This window comes from Aythya fuligula, chromosome 17, assembly GCF_009819795.1.
Source record: "Aythya fuligula isolate bAytFul2 chromosome 17, bAytFul2.pri, whole genome shotgun sequence".
NCBI lineage: Eukaryota > Metazoa > Chordata > Aves > Anseriformes > Anatidae > Aythya > Aythya fuligula.
The window spans coordinates 5,531,418-5,548,137 of NC_045575.1; the positions used below are offsets into that span (position 1 = coordinate 5,531,418).

A 16,720-nucleotide genomic window follows, 5' to 3' on the forward strand; every position below is an offset into this window, starting at 1 on the left:
AGACACTCAAGCAGGCCCTGCAGCTCACAGGCTGAGTGCTCACTAAAGAGTCCTGGAAAGAGAAAACAAAATCTGTCCAACGTCCAGAGGCAGCCAAAAATCAGCGCTGAGAAGGCAGTCGCCAGCACGGTCCCATCACTTGTGAATTTTTAATAACTTGCCTGGCCTCGGGAAGCAGGTAAAGCACAGCGCCTGGCTCCCAGCAGCCATGCCAGCACGCCCTGGGAGCCCCTCCGTGCCTACCTTGGCTTGGACGGCGTAGGAGGCCAGCAGGACAGAGGCTTCGGGAGGACAGTAGATCTTCTCGTCCAAAATCTGCTTCTTCACCTGCCCCCGGACACAAAGGACACAGAACACATGCTCAGCGGAGCGGTGCAGAGCACGACCGTGGCAGCAGATGGCTGCGCCTCGTTTGAAGCAGCACCGCCACCCCACAGCCAACAACCTGCCCGACGCTCCTTACTGGAGGCGCTGGTGTCCCCGGAGGGAAGGGCTCAGCCTTTCACAGGCCACCTTTTTCAGACAGGTTTGCGAGAAGAACTAAATTTGTAACGCTGAAAATGACAGAGCCTGTAACCCACGGCGAAAGGCAGAGGGAGAAAAGAGCCCGCGTGTAGGTGAGGAGATGAAACCTTCGAAGGCATCAGCTCGGGGCTGGCGTGATGTCTACACACAACGCTGAATTAAAATTAAAAAGCTCACGGCTCAGCCCCTGAGCGCACTGAGGTGTCGCTCTGGGATATTCAGGCCTCGTTAGGAGTCGGTGCTCGCCTGTGCTGGGGGCCAACTCGCTGCAGTCCCACGGGGAGCAAGGGGAGCTGCAGCTTGCCTCGGGGGTGCTGCTTCTGGCAGCTCCTGCACACCCCCGGGAGAGCCAACGTGCAGCTCCCCAGAGCCCCTGCTTTATGCTGCCTGGCTTCTGTGCGTTAAAAAATTCAACCCTTCACGTTCGGCGTTTTGTGTTTTTGCACACTTAGTTTTCCTATTAAAAAAAAAACACAGTGCCATTTCCCCAGGAGACCTGAACGGATCGTCACAGGGACGCAGCAGTACCCATCTGAACCTACGGCACGTCTTGCATCCCCAAAGTCACTTCCAGCACAATGCAGGAGAACCTTTTTGTGGGATTAAGGCAAACAGGGGACTTTCCAAGCTTGTGCGTGTCCCTGTTGCTCTCACACGGCACAGGGACACAGGCTCCTCTCCCATCATCAGAAATCCTGGCAGAAAAGTCTCAGTCTGCATTTTTTAAAACGCAGCTTTAACTGCTTTTCCTCTCATTTCCTTCTTTTCAAAGATGCCAAGAGCATTTTTCCTTATCAAGCCTGAAACCCATGGCAAATTGGACATTTAAAAATAGCCCGAAGGAGACACCAGAGCACAAGACAGCCTCTGGAAATTAACAGCAGCATTTTGCATCTCAAGTCCTCTAGCTCTGAAGAACAAAGACGAACTGGGAGGAGCACCGAGGAGCCGCTGAGCTCACGTCTGTGCCTGTCACAAAGGACAGGGCACCCTGAAGCCCAAAGCAATGCTTCCCACAGCAGCTGGACCCAGGTTGCTCCGATTTTGGTGTAAAGCAACTTCAAATTAACAGCCAGGGAGCAGCTCAGACATCCCAACAAGCACCCAGGGATCTGACCGGGACTGTTCTGCTGCCTGGCACACTCCTGCCCTCAGATCTTGTTCACACAACCCTTGATAGGAAACAGCTTCAGAAAACTGATCTTGGCTGAAAGAGAAAGCTTCTGTGATAGAAGCACGTCGTTACCAGCACTGCTACAGCATCACCTGAGCTGATTTATCATAGTAACACCTTTTGTGGAGTACTTGAAAGAAAAAAGGCCTCAAGAACCGTTAGCCACAGTTTCCAAATGCCTGGCACAAGAGCCCGAGCTGCGGGTGCGGCTGGGACAGTCAGGTTTCCCCTTCTCCTCCTGCTTCGGACGGAGGTGTGCTTCTGGGATGTGCTTCTGCTCCAGTTATCTGAAGGGCAGTTTGTGAAGAGGCAAACCTCGTGCAGCCAGAACACGAAACGGGCTGTGTGCCTTCTGCACAGGGGAAAAATTCCCCCGCTCTCCACCACAATGTGATCACTTTGGAAGACAACAGCCAGCTCTCAGCACAATTGATATCCACACCCCGCAGAGAGGCTGTGAGGCTGTGCGTGTCATCCCTGCCCGCAGCTGACATTCATCCTCCTTCGCTACCCCACACTGATCTTACAAATCACCTCATCATTCCTGACCGCCAGCTTCCTGCCCGTCTGGGCACCTGCGACTGCTCCATCCATCTCGGCCCTATTTTAAGGAACTTCTGCTGTTGAGGACAACTGCACTCGGGGGGTGGGAGCGTAACGACGAGGAGCCACTTTTTGCTGACCAACTTTCTCAGAACTTTCTGGCATTTCTGCTCGTCCCGGCTCCTTCCACCCTCAGGCTGGCAAGCAGCGCGCTCACCTGCAGGAAGAACAAGTGCTGTGTGATTTCCTGGACCAGCTCCTCCTCTGCGTTCTCAGGATAAAACTTGGCTAGGAAGTGGAAGGTGACAGGCTCCTCGGTCGGCACATCGTGATCCAGAACCTGTGGGGTACAAGAGCCGTTCAGCTACTCCTCCTAGCTGCTTCCATGCCCCTCTGCAGCAGCTGCCACATCGCCGCTCCCCGGTAAGATCAACACGTCCTTTGTCAAGCACTTCAGACGTCTAGGAGGGATAAAACAACCTACATCGTGCAGAAAGCAGTTAAAAAAGGAAAACAAACAAACATTTCAGGGGCTCAGAATGATGCGAGGCAGCAAACAGCATGAGAAATGAGGCAGCTGGATGCAAACGGAGCCACATCCATCGCTCCTCCAACTGCTGGGCAGCCCGGAGGCTTGCAGATTTGGGGAGCCTTCCCCTCCTCACCACTCCCCAGTTCTTCCTCCTCCCCGGCTCCTGGTCCATTTGACAAGAAAAGAAACCCAGGTGCTAAAGGGTTTGATGTTCAGGGGCCCAGGAGGTGGAGTGGGGGAAGCCATCAGGCTGCATGCACGTTTTAGACCTCCTTGCACATCTGTATCACGTGCAACAACCGAGTATTGAGGGTAAAGGGGAAGGTAAATCCCCTCCTGCCACCCCACACAGCCTCCCAAAAGAATCTGGTCCCAACCTTCTTGTCCATTTTGAGCCAAGCCACCGTGTCCTTGATGGTGTACTGCAGCCCGAAGAACCAGGTTTCCCGAAGCCCCAGCGTCCTGCACACCAGGTCAAACAAATCCTTCCCCTTCCACTTCACCTGCAGGGACAGGAAGGGGAGGCAGGGTTACGAAGATGACCTTTGGAATTGTTTCCATTCAACCCAATCCACTCCTTTTTTTTTTTTGACTGGGAAACCCAAACGACACCGTGAGGTCCCTCTGCTTCTTCCTCCAGCAACCCTGGGGAGGCAGGAGGGCCATAAAGCAGATGAATCGCACGCGCCAAAGCCACTTCTCTCCTCCACCCACATGCTGGAAGCGAGCATTGGGCTGAAACACACGGCTGTTACCCCAAAACCCTGGGGCAAGAGGCTCCGGGCACGTTCTGGGCACGTTCTCTCAGCACGGCTCCATCCCGGTGCCACCTGCACAGCACCAACACCGATGCGGGGACGAGCGTCGCTCCTGCTGTCTCCCACTGCCGCCTTGTGGGCGAAGCAGCTGAGGACAAGCTCATTCAGCCACGAAACGAGCACAAAACGAGCACCTCGCTGCCTTCCCAAGCACCTCGCTGCCTTCCCATCGCTGTTTTCCCCCCTCGGGGGTACCCATGTGTGCCGACAGCCCCAGGATGGAAGGAAGCCAGTGCCAACCCCCAAAAAATAGCACCCGAGGCCGGCTCGTCGCAGCCTTTCCGCGATTCCTGCGGGGCACAGGCAGCACCTCAGGGTCAGGAGCACCGTGAGGAGCAGGTTTGGCAGCGCTGCGATGATGAGAGCTTGGTTTCACACCCCGAGCTCGCCTCTGGTGCCCGTAACGAGCCCCAGCTTGGCATGGGATGCTTCAGACACCCCCCAACCACCCCGAGGTGCCCCCATTAAACACAGCAAAGGAAGGGCAGCCCTGCTTGGCGTGCCACACACCACCTCCTTCCTCACCTGGGCACTCCTAACAGCGAGCTGTGCTCACCTGGCAGCCTCGGACAGCCAAACTCTGAGTGCTTTATGGACCTGGAGGACCTTTAGTCCTCCTTGCCTGCGTTTGATCGGCCTCAAATCATTACCTGCCACATCTCCTGGCCATAAAAAAAGAATAAAAGCCCCCCACGGGCACCAGGAGGTGCTGCCAAGGGCCGTGCAGGCAGCCTGGCAGCTCCGGATCCTGCTCTGTGAAGCAGGAGGATGATGTGGGGAGGTGTTACGAGCACCAGACGGAGGCGCAGGGCAGGAGCATCCCCTCAGGGCCATGCACTGCGCTGACCTCAAGCTCCTTCTGCCCACAAAAAGCCCCGGGGCAGCCCACAAGAGCTCTGCCCCAGCTGTGGAAGGGGCAGGATGCACTGCTCTGCCCTCAGCTCCTGCCTTGTCCCAGCTTGGGCTGCGCCACCGGCCTCGAAGGGACCCGCAGAAACGCTGCCAAGACCCCCCCAGCAGCTCTCAACCCCAAGCAAAGCAGCTTGGAGGCCACAGACGCTATTTTCCTCCTCCTGGACCCCGAGTGATAACAGGAGAGCCCCCAGAGCACCACTGATTTGGGTTTAGAGCCCATTTGGAGCAAGCTGGGGATCGAACGCTCGCCAGCCCTCCGTTTAGTTACCCAAACAGATGTCAGACCTCGCAGCCGCCGCTTCCCGCAGCCACGAGCCGGGGCCGTGGAAGTTATTTTTATTTACTAATGCTTCCCGACAACCCCATAACGAGCTTTTAATTAAAATCTATTCCCGTTAAGCACCGAGGAGGCCAGGAGAGGCGCCCAGGCGTAGCCAGGCAGATGGCACAGCCGGGCACGCTCCTGGGGGCTGCCCAAGGCAGAGGCAGCGCTGCGGCGGCTCCTGGAGCTGGCAGCGGGGGCACGGCCACCCGGGGACTGTTCCCAAACCCATTCCTTCCCCAGGTACCTCTGATTTCAAAAGGAACCGCCTGGCCCAAGCCGTGAGTCAACAGAAAGGGCAGGAAAACCCGAGCTCGTGCCCCGAGGAAGGAGGCTCTCCGCCCGTAACGCCCCCCTGGAGCACACAAAGAAGGCAGGACGGGGGCAGGAGGGCGCACGGGGGAGCCAGGGCACCCCAACCGCCTCCCCTCAGGATCATTTTGCAGCCAGGAGGGATTGTTTCTGCCAGCTGCTCACAGATTTGCCTCTTCCAGCCCGCTCTCTGCCTGCCTGAAGCCGTTCAGTAGCACGGAGAGGTCGTCACCACCATCACTGCGGAGCTGCTGAGCTCGGCTGGGGACCAAAAACCCCCCCGAGGGTTTTGGGAAGGGGACAAACTTGGGCCTGCTCCCTCGTGCTGCACCAGCTCTTACCCAAAACTCCTTCGGACACAGAAGTTTGGCACCCAAGCTCAGCGCGCTGCTGGTCCCGGGGCTGAGCTTCGTCAGCGCAGCCACGAAAAGCCAGAGAGTTGGAACAGGAAGGCTGATGCGGGGCCAAACGCTGCTCAAAGGGGGTCTCACCCGCTCAAATAGGGTCTCACCAACTCAAACAGGGTCTCACCTGCTCAAACAGGGTCTCACCCTGCTGTTTCCCCAGCTCTAGGTGAAGCTTTCCCCGTTTATTTCCCCCCAGGACCTCAGGAGCTGTCGCTGGCTGAGGTTGGGGCCAGGAACACTGCTGCCTCCTGCCCACAGGAGCCTCAGGCCGGGACGCAGGAGAAATGTCCCCTCTGGGGGAGGTTTTGGGGAGCCAGGAGCCAAAACCACAACCACAGCCCCCAGAAGACGGTGTGGGCACGGGAACCCCGCAGAAATGAGGCCAGAAATTGAGCAAGGGGCAGCGCAGCTCACTGACACCAGGCACTGCCACTGCTCCCTGCCCTTCGCCTGCCTGCTGCTGCTGCTTCTGCCGCGAATAATTTCAAAAAAAGGGCACTGGTGGAGGAAAACGGGGCGTAGCATGGGATTATCTGCCTGGGAATGAAGCTTTGCTGCCTGGTTCCTGCTCTCCAGGCGCAGGAGCTGGTGGAGAGGGCAGCGACTTGGTTGGGAGGTGTTTGAGGGGTTGGCACGAGGTGGGCTTTAAGGTCCCCCCCCCAGCCCAAACCCTTTTGGGATCCTGTGTCCGGAGCTCTCTGCGGTTCCACCAGCGCCCCACTGAGCCCCAAAGGAGCCCGGGGAGCTCCCCGACCCCAAAATCCTGGGGGCTCCCAGGTCACCTCCACCCCGTGCGCTCCGAGCTGGGGCAGCACCCAGCGCCTCCAGGGCCACGGGGTGAAGTTTGAAGCCCCCAGCCCGGCCCCAAACACCTCCAGCTGCTGCGGGCAGCCTGCGCCGGGTCCTCAGCGCCCTCCGAGGGGAGTTTCCTCCTAAGCTCTCACCCAAACCTCCCCCGTTTGTGGCTTAAAACCCTTCCCAATCGTCCCGGCGTGATCTGATCGAGCACGGAGTTGCTCCTGTTTTTTTTTTATCACCCCCCCCAGATACGGCGAGGCCCCCGGGGGGTCTCCCTGGGACCTCAGGTTGAACGCCCCCAGCCTGGCCCCAGGGGTGGGGGGCCCCCATCACCTCCACGGCCCCCTCTGGGCCCGCTCTGCCGGCCCCACAGCCCCTGTGCTGGGGGCAGAGCACTGGGGGGGCAGCCCCCAGACCCCTTACCTCCCCCCCAACCCCCCCCAGCTCCCCTAGCCCCTCAAGACCCCCCCCAAACCCCTGAACCCCCCCAGGCCCCCCCATACCTCCTCAGATCCCCTCAGGCCCCACACATCCCCCCCACACCCCCTCAGCCTCCCCCCAAAGCCCTCCCAAGACCCCCTCAGCCTCCCCCAACCCCCCAGACCCCCAAGCCCCCCCATAACCCCCTCATAACCCCCCCAGCCCCCCCAAAGCCCCCCCAAGACCCCCTCTGCTTCCCCCAACCCCCCAATAACCCCCTGTAACCCCCCAGACCCCCTAATAACCCCCCCAAGACCCCCCTACATGCCCCCCATAGCCCCTCAGGCCCCACCAAAGCCCCCCCCCCAAGACCCCCTCAGCCTCCCCCAACCCCCACAGCCCCCCAATAACCCTCTATAACCCCCCAGACCCTCCAAGTCCCCCCATAACCCCCACACATCCCTCTCAGCCCCCCCACACCCCCTCAGGCCCCCTCACAGCCCCCCCCAAGACCCCCCAGTCCCCCAATAACCCCTCAGCCCCCCCATAACCCCCCATAACCCCTCCATAACCCCCCCCAGCCCCCCATATTCCCCCAATAACCCCCCCATATCCCCACACCCCCTCACCCCACACACCCCCTATCCCCCCCTCAGGCCCCCCCCAGCCCCCCGCCGCCCCCACCTCGCAGCTGAACTCCATCTCGGCGTCCATGGTGCCGACCCGCACCGTGAAGGTTTTGGGCTGCTTGCGCTTGAGGGAGCTGAAGCTCATGCGGGACGCGATGGCCCCGGCCATGGCTCCTGTGGGGGTGTGGGGGGGTCCCGGGGGGGTCCCCCCAAGGAAAGGGCCCGGGGCCGCTCAGCGCCGCGGGGGCAGCGCCATGGCGGCGGCTCCCGGCCGCGCCGAGCTTCGCGGCGCCGCCACGCCATTGGTCCGCCGCCGCGCTCGTCCCGCCTCCCTTAGGCACCGCGGCCAATGGGGAGAGGGGAGGACCGGAGAAAGGGGTGGGGACTGGGGGAGGAGGCTGTCGGTCAAGGGAAAAGGGAGGGAGGGGGGCGGGGCTTAGGGGTGGGATGGGGAGGGTGCGGCGCCGCCTGGCGGAAGGAGGAGAGAGGGGTGCGGGGTGACGTCATGGGGGAGAGGGAGTGGGGCGGGCGCTAGGACCCGGGGGTGCTATGGGGTCTGTGGGGGGCTATGGGGTGGCCATAGGGGGCCCATAGGGGTCTGTGGGGGGCTATGGGGTTTGTGGGGGGCTATGGGGTGTCTCTAGGGAGCCCATAGGGTGTGGGGTGTCTGTGGGGGGCTATGGGGGTGGTGGGGGGTTATGGGGTGTCCATAGGGAGCCCTTAAGTTGTGGGGGGGCTATGGGGTTTGTGGGGGGCTATAGGGTGTTTGGGGTGTTTGGGGGGGCTATGGGGTTTGAGGGGGCTATGGGGTGGCCATGGGGCGCCCATAGGGGGTCTGCGGGGGGCTATGGGATGGGGGGGGGTTGGGGGGGCTATGGGGTGTCTACAGGGAGCCCATAGGGTGTGGGGTGTCTGTGGGGGGCTATGGGGGTGGTGGGGGGTTATGGGGTGTCCATGGGGTACCCATAGGGTGCCTGTGGGGGGTAGGAGGACTATGGGGTTTGTATGGGGTTATGGGGTGTCCATGGGGTGCCCCTGAGTGTCTGTGGGGTCACGAGGTGTTTGTGGGGTGCCCATAGGGTGTCCTTGGGGTCCTGGGGTGCCCATAGGGTATCCACAGGGCATGTGTGGGGTGTCTGTGGGGCATGTGTGGGGTCACAGGGTGTCTGTGGGGCGTCTGTGGGGTCACAGGGTGTCTGTGGGGTGCCCACAGTGGGGTGGCCACGTTGGTGCGGGGTGTCCGTGTTGTTATAGGATGGCCATGTTCTCGTGGGATGTCCGTGTTGGTGTGGGGTGGCCACGATGCTATAGGATCTCCACGTTGTGGGATCTCCATGATGTTATAGGATATCCATAATGTTATAGGATGTCTGAGTTGTTATGGGATGCCCACGTTCCTGGGGGATGTCCCTGATGCTGTGGGGTGCCCAGGGGGTTGTAGGATGGCCACAGTGCCCTGGGATGCCCGTGGTGCTACTGCTGAGCGTCCCTGTCCTTGTGGGATTTCCCGGTTCCTGGGGGATGTCCTTGTTCCCAAGGGATGCCCGTGGTGTTGTAGGATGTCCCTGTCCTTGTGTAGGATTTCCCTGTTCCTGGGGGATGTCCATGCTGTTGTAGGATCCCCGTGTTCCTGTGGGATGAGTGTGGGATGTCCCCGTTCAGTGGCCATCCCCATCCGTCCCAGTCCATCCCAGTCTGTGGTGTCGCTGTGGGGTTGGGATGGGGGCGGGCGCTGCCCCGTGCCAGCCCCCTGTAGGGTCACGGCTGGGCTGGGATAACGGGACCGGGACAGCACTGGGATAACGGGACTGGGACCAGCACTGGGATAACGGGATTGGATCAGCACTGGGATAAGGTTATGGGACTGGGATTGGGGCTGGGGAAATGGGATTGGGATCAGCAATGGGATAATAGGATTGGGATCAGCACTGGGATAACGGGACTGGGACCAGCATAACGGGACTGGGACCAGCGCTGGGATAAGGGTACGGGACTGGGATTGGGGCTGGGTTAATGGGACTGGGATCAGCACTGGGATAAGGGTGTGGGATGGGATTGGGGCTGGGGCACTGGGATAACGGGTCGGGACTGGGACCAGCACCGATGGCGGGGGGGGGGGGTGGGTAATGGGGTGGGACTGGGAGTGGAACTGGGATAACTGGGTGGGACTGGGATCAGATCCGGGACCGGCACTGGGTAACGGGACGGGACCGGGAGCGGGATAAGGGATTGGGGCCGGGCAGGATGGGATCGGGGTGGGCGAGGAGCCCCCCCAGGACCCCCCCCATCCCGGCCCCCCCCCGGCCCCGCGCCCCCGCAGGCCTCAGAACGGGGCCTCTGTGTGCGGGGCGGCGGGGGCTGAATGGGGCCATTCATGGGGTCCCCCCCCTTCCCTAAATCCCCCCTCCCCACCCTACAGCCGCCCCCGCTGGGACCCCATGGCCGGCAGCCACACGGCCCCCCCCCGGCACCCCGACACACAGGTGGGGGCTGGGGGATTGGGGGGGGGTCCAGGGGGAGATATGGGGGAAAGGGGAGATATGGGGGGGGCCTGGGGGGCTATGGGGCCAGGGGAGATATGGGGAAAGGGGAGATATGGGGGGGGGTCCTGGGGGGTCCTGGGGGGTCCAGGGAGGTCCAGGGGGGCCCTGGGGGGCTATGGGGGCCAGGGGGAGATATGGGGGGTCCAGGGGGTCCAGGGGAGCTATGGGGGCAGAAGAAGATTTGGGGGGGGGGGGTCCTGGGGGGTCCAGGGGAGTTATGGGGCCAGGGGAAGATTTGGGGTGGGGTCCAGGGGAAGATATGGAGGCCAGGGGAAGATATGGGGGGGGTCCTGGGGGGTCCAGGGCAGATATGTGGGTGGGGGGGGTATTGGGGGGGTCCTGGGGGGCTATGGGGCCAGGAGAAGATTTGGGGGGGGGGTCCTGGGGGGTCCAGGGGAGCTATGGGGCCAGGGGGAGCTCATATTAGGGTATGGGGGGGGGGTCCAGGGGGTTCGAGGAGCTGTTGGTAAGTAATGGGGGGGGCAAAGGGGGGTCCAGGGGGAGCTGTGGGGGAACACGGGGAGCTTAAAGGGGTATGGGGGGGGCAGGGGGGCTTGGGGAGTTTTTAGGGGGGTGGGGGGGAAATGGGGAGCTATGGGGGGGGCTTGGGGTTGGGGGGCGCATGGGGGGGTCCCAAAAGGGGACCGGGGAAGGGGGACCCTGGGGACTGGGGGGGGGCTGTGGGGGGACAAGGGGAGGTGGGGGGGGGGGGACAGAGGGGGACAGGGCCCTGGGGGGGGGCTGTGAGACCCCCCCCCCGGTGAAATCCTATTGCCAGCCCTGCCGCCCCGTGCCGAGGGTGCACAATTTTGGGAAGGGGGGGCAGGCCGTGCGCAGGGACCCCCGAGCCCCCCCGGCCATGAGGGGCTGGCTGCACAAACAGGTGGGGCTGGGGGGGTTTTGGGGGGGTTATGGGGTTTGGGGGGGATTTGGGGGGGATTTTGGGGGGGTTATGGGGTTTGGGGGGGATTTGGGGGGGATTTGGGGGGTTTATGGGGTTTGGGGGGGGGATTTTGGGGGGATTATGGGGGTTTGGTGGGGGATGGTTTTGGGGGGTTACGGGGTTTGGGGGGGATTTAGGGGGGATTTGGGGGTTTATGGGGTTTGGGGGGATGGGGGGGCATCTTGGGGGGGTTATGGGGTTTGGGGTGGGATTTGGAGGGGTTATGGGGTTTGGGGGGGTTATGGGGTTTGAGGGGCTGGGGGGGATTTTGGGGGGGTTATGGGGTTTGTGGGGGCTGGGGGGGATTTGGGGGGGTTATGGGGTTTGGGGGGATGGGGGGGATTTGGGGGGGTTATGGGGTTTGTGGGGCTGGGGGGGTGGGATTTGAGGGGGAATTTGGGGATCAGAAGGGGTTTGGGGGCAGGGGCTGGGGGTACTGGGGGGGCTGGGGATACCGAGGGGGGATTTGGGGGGGTTATGGGATTTTTGGGGGGGTCTGGGGGAGGTTATGGGATTTGGGGGATCAGGAGGGGTTTGGGGGGGGGGGTCTGAGGTTGCTGGGGGTACCAAGGGAGTTCTGGGGGGGGGGATAAGGTTGCTGGGGGGGTTATGGGGTTTGGAGGGTTCTAGGGGGGGGCATGGATTTTGGGGGAGGGCTATGGGGTTCGGGGGGGTCTGGGGAGCATTATGGGGTTTGAGGGATTGAGGGGAGGGCCTGGGGGTGCTGGGGGGGTACCGGGGGGTGGGGTTGGGATTTGGGGGTGCTGATTTAACCCCCCCCTTGTGTGTCCCCCCCCCCCCAGGACAGCTCGGGGCTGCGGCTGTGGAAGCGGCGCTGGTTCGTGCTGGTGGATCTCTGCCTCTACTACTACCGGGGTGAGGGGGGGGCACCGGGGGGGGGGGGGTCCTGGGGGTCTTTTTTTTTTTGGGGTGGGGTCTGAGCACAATTGGGGGACCCCAAGACCCCTTGCAGCGGGGCTGGGGGATTTTGGGGGGGGGGCCAAGGTTTGGCAGGGTGTGTGTGGGGGGGTCCTTGAAGCCCCCCCCCTCCCTCTGTGCCCCCCCCCGTTGTCCCCAGACAGCAGCGAGCAGCGGGTTCGGGGGGGGCTCCCCCTGCCCAGTTATAGGATCCGCGTCCTGGGACCCTCCGCCGGCGCCCCCCGTTTCCTCTTCACGGTCAGTTTGGGGGGGGCACCCCCTTTTTACCCCCCCCCCACCCCAATAGGGGCCCCAAAACCCCTTGGGGAACTGCGGTGACCCCAAACCCTTGGGACCTGGCTGACCCTAAACCCTTTGGGAGCATGAGGGGGGGGCCAGCCCTATAGGATGGGGCCCCCCAGCTCCTCGTTGGGATTTTGGGGTGCTGTGGGTTTGGGGGGGGTCACAGCCAGGCCCCCCCCGTGCAGGCGGAGCACCCCGGGATGCGGCCCTATGTGTTTGGGGTCGACAGCCCCGCGGAGCTGAGCGCCTGGGTGGGAGCCCTGCGGCGCTGCGCTGCGCCCCTGGGGGGGTGAGACCCCAAAACTGGGGGGGGGTGGGGATAGGGGGGTGTGGGGGGGGTATTGGGGGGGTATGGGGGCGGTATTAGGGGATATTGAGGGGTATTGGGGGGTATTGGGGGGCATGGGGGGATATGGGGGGGCTTGGGGGGGCATGGAGGGACACATGGGGGGGAAATGATGAGATTTTGGGGTCCTTGGGGGCATGTGGGGGTACATGGGGGGATACGGAGGGATATGGGGGGATATGGGGGGATACAAGGGGACACAGAGAGCTATGGGGGGACATGGGGGGACACTTGGGGGGGATATGGGGTCCTTGGGGGGGGTGGTGGAGGGATCTGGGGGACATTTGGGGTCACAGAGGTGGACATGGGGGGATATGGGGTGATCCAGGGGGGTACGGGAGGCCTTGGGGGGACATGGGGGGGACACAGGGGGATATGGGGGGGACATGGGGGGGACATGATGAGATTTTGGGGGTCCTTGGGGACATGTGGGGGTACTGCGGGGACACGGAGGGATATGGGGGGGATATGGGGGGATACGGGGGGCCTTAGGGGGACGTGGGGGTATATGGGGGGTTATGGGGGACACTTGGGGGGGGGCTATGGGGTGCGGGGGGGACACGTGGTGTTATTTTGGGGGGATTTGAGGGGATTTGGGGGGACCTGGGGTGATCGGGGGGGTATGGGAGGCCCTGGGGGCACTCAGGGGCTGGGGGGTCCTTGGGGGGGCCTGGGGGGGGGCCCTGGGGCCCTGACCCCGCCCCCTCCCCCCGCCCCCAGCCCAGCCCCGCCCCCGCTGCCACCTCCCCCTCCGGAGCCCCGCCCCCCTAGCGTCTCGACCAATCAGCGGCAGCCGCCCGCCTCGACCCTCGGAGGGCGGGGGACCGCGGGGGAAGACCCCGCAGCCAATCGTGCGCCGGCCTCCGCGAGCGACCCTTCTGATTGGCTGAGGGCGACCGAAGGCGGGGCCGGCGGCGCGGCGCGGCGGCCAATCAGGATCACGGTGCTGCAGGCCAGCTTCTGAGAGGGCGCGCGAGGAGGGGGGGCGTGACCACCACATAGCCCCGCCCACTCCGGAAGAAGGGGGCGTGGCTTTTGAAGACCACGCCCCCTCCCCGAGCCCCCTCGGCAAGATGGCGGCGGCGCTGCGGGGGCTGCGGGGGTTGCGGCGGGGCGGCGGCGGCGGAGGGGCGCGGTGAGGGGGCGGGGGGGGCCGGGAACCGCACCGGGAGCGCCCCCTGGGGCCCCGCAGAGCCCCCAGGGCTCCAGCTTCCCTCAGGGCCCGGCCGCTCCCACAGGCCCAGACCCCCCCCAATAGGCCCCAGCCCCCCCCCTCAGGGCCCGCCCCCCCCCCTTAAGGCCTGGACCCCCCCCACAGGCCCAGAAGCCCCAGACCCCATCCCCCCCTCAGGCCCAGACCCCCCCCATAGGCCCATGTCCCCTCCCTCAGGCCCAAACCCCTGCCCCCCCATAGGCCCAGCCCCCCTCATAAGCCCAGAGCCCACCCCAATCCCATTCCCCCTTCAGGCCCACCCCCCCCATAGGCCCAGACCCCCTCCCTATAGGCCCAGGTCCCCCAATCAGGCCCAAACTCCCCCAGACCCCCCCCTCCATAGGCCCAGAACCCCCCCCCCAGACCCCATCTCCCCCTCAGGCCCACCCCCCCCATAGGCCCAGCCCCTCCCCAATAGGCCCAGACCCCCCCCAGGCCCTTTTCCCCTTCCCAGCCCCGCTCCTAACCTCTCTTCCCCCCCCCAGTCCCTTCCTTTCTCCCCCCCTCACCATCCACGGGACTGCCTGGGGGGGGGTTACAGGGGGTTTTGGTGTCACCCTGTCCCCCCCCCGTGTGTGTACGGGGCCATTGACCCCGTCCCGCGCCGTTAATACATGACCAGGACAAAGGTCTGGCCCCGCTGTGCTGCCTCTGCGTGCTCTGTGCTGCGCCGCAGCCCCTTGGGGGGGGCCCTAGGGGATGAAGGAACCCCTCTGGGGGGGCACGAGAGGGATGGGGGGGGGAAAAAGGGGTCCTGGAGGAGGGATGGGGAGGGTCTGCGCCACCTCCGCCCCCCAGCAGGCCGCAGCAGTCGTTCCCCGTGTCCCCCCCCCCCCCTAAATGCAGGGCGTACTCGCGGGACAGCGAGGGCAGCTGGTTCCGCTCCCTCTTCGTGCACAAGGTGGACCCCCGCAAGGACGCCCACTCCAACCTCCTGTCCAAGAAGGAGACCAGCAACCTCTACAAGATCCAGTGTGAGTGCCCCGCGGGCGGGCGGGGAGGGGGAAAATGCCCCCCCCAGAACTCCGCCCGTCCCGTTTTGTGCCTCGATCCCCGCCGTGGCAGCCGACAGAGCCTCTCTCGCCCTCTTTCCCCCCCGCAGTTCACAACGTGAAGCCAGAATGCCTGGATGCCTACAACAGCCTGACGTGAGCCCCCCCCCGCTGCCGCCCCATGTCCCGCTGGGATCTCGGGGGGGGGGGGCTGAGATGGAGGGAGACCCCTCAATTTGGCTGGGAGGGCAAATTGGGGGGGGGTCAGGAGCATTGCGGGGTAAAAAAATTCAAAGATTCAGCTCTCCTCTCGCTGGGAGAGTCCCGACTGCTGCCCACCGTGCCCCAGCCTCCCCCTTTCTCATATCCGGGGGGGTCCCAGGAAGACAGGGCTGCCCCCCCACCGCCCCCTGTGCCCCGTGCAGGGAGGAGGTGCTGCCCAAACTGCACTTGGACGCTGATTACCCCTGCGACCTGGTGGGGAACTGGAACACGTGGTACGGCGAGCAGGACCAGGCAGGTGAGCGCATCCTGCACGAGGACAGAACCCACGAGGGGGGCACCCAGGGGCTCCCCCGCCACCCCCCTCCTGGCTCCGACTCCAACGCTGGGCAGGGAGAGGACGCGGGGCGAGCCCTGGTGTCCCGGGGGGGGGCTGTCTGTGGGGTGCTCGATGCCATTCCCCCACCCCACACCTCGCCGCTCCCATCCCAGTGCACCTCTGGCGCTTTTCGGGGGGGTACCCGGCCCTCATGGACTGCATGAACAAGCTGAAGCAGAACAAGGTAGCGCCCGAGCCGGCAGCTCGCCGCCCTCCCGCGGCCCCCCCCGGGCCGCCCCCGTTAGCAGCAGCAGCTGCCCCGGCTCTGGCTGTCCCCAGGAGTACCTGGACTTCCGCAAGGAGCGCAGCCGCATGCTGCTGTCCCGCAGGAACCAGCTGCTGCTGGAGTTCAGCTTCTGGAACGAGCCCCTGCCCCGCCAGGGGCCCAACATCTACGAGCTCAGGACCTACAAGCTCAAGGTGAGGCCCCCTCCGTGGGGTTTGGGTGCTTGGTGCTGGTTCTGCGGGGCCAGATTTGGGTTTGGGGGCTGTTTGGGGTCTGGCCGCTCACCCTGTGGGTTTTTCCTCCCTTTCCAGCCAGGGACCATGATCGAGTGGGGCAACAACTGGTGAGTTGGCCCCCCGGGAGCACAGTGGCTGCTCTGAGCACAGGGACACGGTGTGGGGGACACCTCGTGCAACCCCTCCCCGCGTTCCTGCCCCCGTTACCAGGGCTCGGGCCATTAAGTACCGGCAGGAGAACCAGGAGGCCGTGGGCGGCTTCTTCTCGCAGATCGGGGAGCTGTACGTCGTGCACCACCTCTGGGGTAAGCGGGCTGCCTCGCACCCCCCCCCGCCACCACCGCACTGACCCCGGCCGTGCCCCGCGTGCACCCAAAGCCCCAAAGTTTGTGGGGTCACGGCGGGTTTGAGGTGCAAACCTTCCCCTCCCGGCAGCCTACAAGGACCTGCAGTCCCGCGAGGAGACGAGGAACGCGGCGTGGCGGAAACGGGGCTGGGATGAGAACGTCTACTACACGGGTGAGCATGTGGGGTGAGGGGGGGCCACGCCGTGACCCCACAGCCCCCAGCACGCCGTGACCCCATTCCTCCTTTCTACAGTGCCGCTGATCCGCACCATGGAGTCCCGGATCATGATCCCGCTGAAGATCTCCCCGCTGCAGTGACCGGACCCGGGGGGGGCCGTGTAGGGCCGAGTCCCCACGCCCCCATCCCCGGCCCTATAAGGGTGCTGCAGGGCCCAGCCCGGCGCTGGGGCAGCCCCCGAGTCCGCTGGGGTGCTGGGGAGGGGCTGCGGAGGCGGGGCAGCTGCTGTTAATTACCGCTAATGACGTGCTAATGAGGGGCGGGACCAATTAAATATTTAATTGCCGCTCTCCGTGTCTGGCCGCCCCCCCATCCCCGCGTTCCCTCCGGCGCGCCGGCGGGTTCGAGGCCACGCCCACTGAGTCCACAAACCACGCCCACCACACCTAGACCACACCCCCTAGTTGTTTAAGGCCACG

The 16,720-nt window shown here is 64.0% G+C and overlaps 3 protein-coding genes across 8 annotated transcripts in view; 2 read left to right on the plus strand and 1 right to left on the minus strand.

Moving 5' to 3' along the window:
• Positions 1-7,658, minus strand: part of NF2 (neurofibromin 2) — a 34,628-nt gene extending 26,970 nt beyond the window's left edge. For all 4 annotated transcript variants that reach the window (XM_032199246.1, XM_032199245.1, XM_032199248.1 and 1 more), the window contains exons 1-4: positions 7,451-7,658; positions 3,152-3,277; positions 2,460-2,582; positions 244-327 (exon numbers count right to left, since the gene is read on the minus strand). In XM_032199246.1, the coding sequence (XP_032055137.1) occupies positions 244-327; positions 2,460-2,582; positions 3,152-3,277; positions 7,451-7,564 (447 nt within the window). In that variant the 5' untranslated portion in view covers positions 7,565-7,658. The remainder of the gene's footprint in view (positions 1-243; positions 328-2,459; positions 2,583-3,151; positions 3,278-7,450) is intronic.
• Positions 7,659-9,103: 1,445 nt separating this feature from the next.
• LOC116496127 (pleckstrin homology domain-containing family A member 4-like) lies at positions 9,104-12,395 on the plus strand. 3 transcript variants are annotated; one of them, XM_032199032.1, is made up of 6 exons: positions 9,104-9,250; positions 9,815-9,878; positions 10,717-10,821; positions 11,685-11,757; positions 11,960-12,057; positions 12,288-12,395. In XM_032199032.1, exons 2-6 carry the CDS (start codon positions 9,834-9,836, stop codon positions 12,393-12,395), a joined length of 429 nt encoding a protein of 142 aa, XP_032054923.1. In that variant the 5' UTR covers positions 9,104-9,250; positions 9,815-9,833. The 3 variants fall into 3 exon arrangements, with proteins under 3 accessions (XP_032054923.1, XP_032054925.1, XP_032054924.1); XM_032199034.1 differs by lacking the exon at positions 9,104-9,250 and adding an exon at positions 9,261-9,379; XM_032199033.1 differs by lacking the exon at positions 9,104-9,250 and adding an exon at positions 9,414-9,436.
• Positions 12,396-13,560: 1,165 nt separating this feature from the next.
• NIPSNAP1 (nipsnap homolog 1) lies at positions 13,561-16,589 on the plus strand (the record flags this gene model as incomplete). The annotated part of the gene is made up of 10 exons (XM_032199080.1): positions 13,561-13,583; positions 14,508-14,635; positions 14,764-14,809; positions 15,079-15,173; positions 15,368-15,438; positions 15,534-15,674; positions 15,792-15,823; positions 15,927-16,021; positions 16,152-16,235; positions 16,317-16,589. Coding segments are annotated over 10 exons (780 nt in total), but the record flags the coding sequence as incomplete, so codon positions are not given.
• Between the last annotated feature and the right edge of the window lie 131 nt (positions 16,590-16,720).

What these genes read in the sequence shown, in the direction of transcription:
- LOC116496127 (XM_032199032.1), top strand. Translation starts at nt 9,834, where the DNA reads ATGGCCGGCAGCCACACGGCCCCCCCCCGGCACCCCGACACACAG. An exon ending in CTGCCTCTACTACTACCGGG is followed by an intron (nt 11,758 to 11,959) that starts GTGAGGGGGGGG and finishes CGTTGTCCCCAG; the next exon opens with ACAGCAGCGAGCAGCGGGTT. An exon ending in CCCCCCGTTTCCTCTTCACG is followed by an intron (nt 12,058 to 12,287) that starts GTCAGTTTGGGG and finishes CCCCCCGTGCAG; the next exon opens with GCGGAGCACCCCGGGATGCG.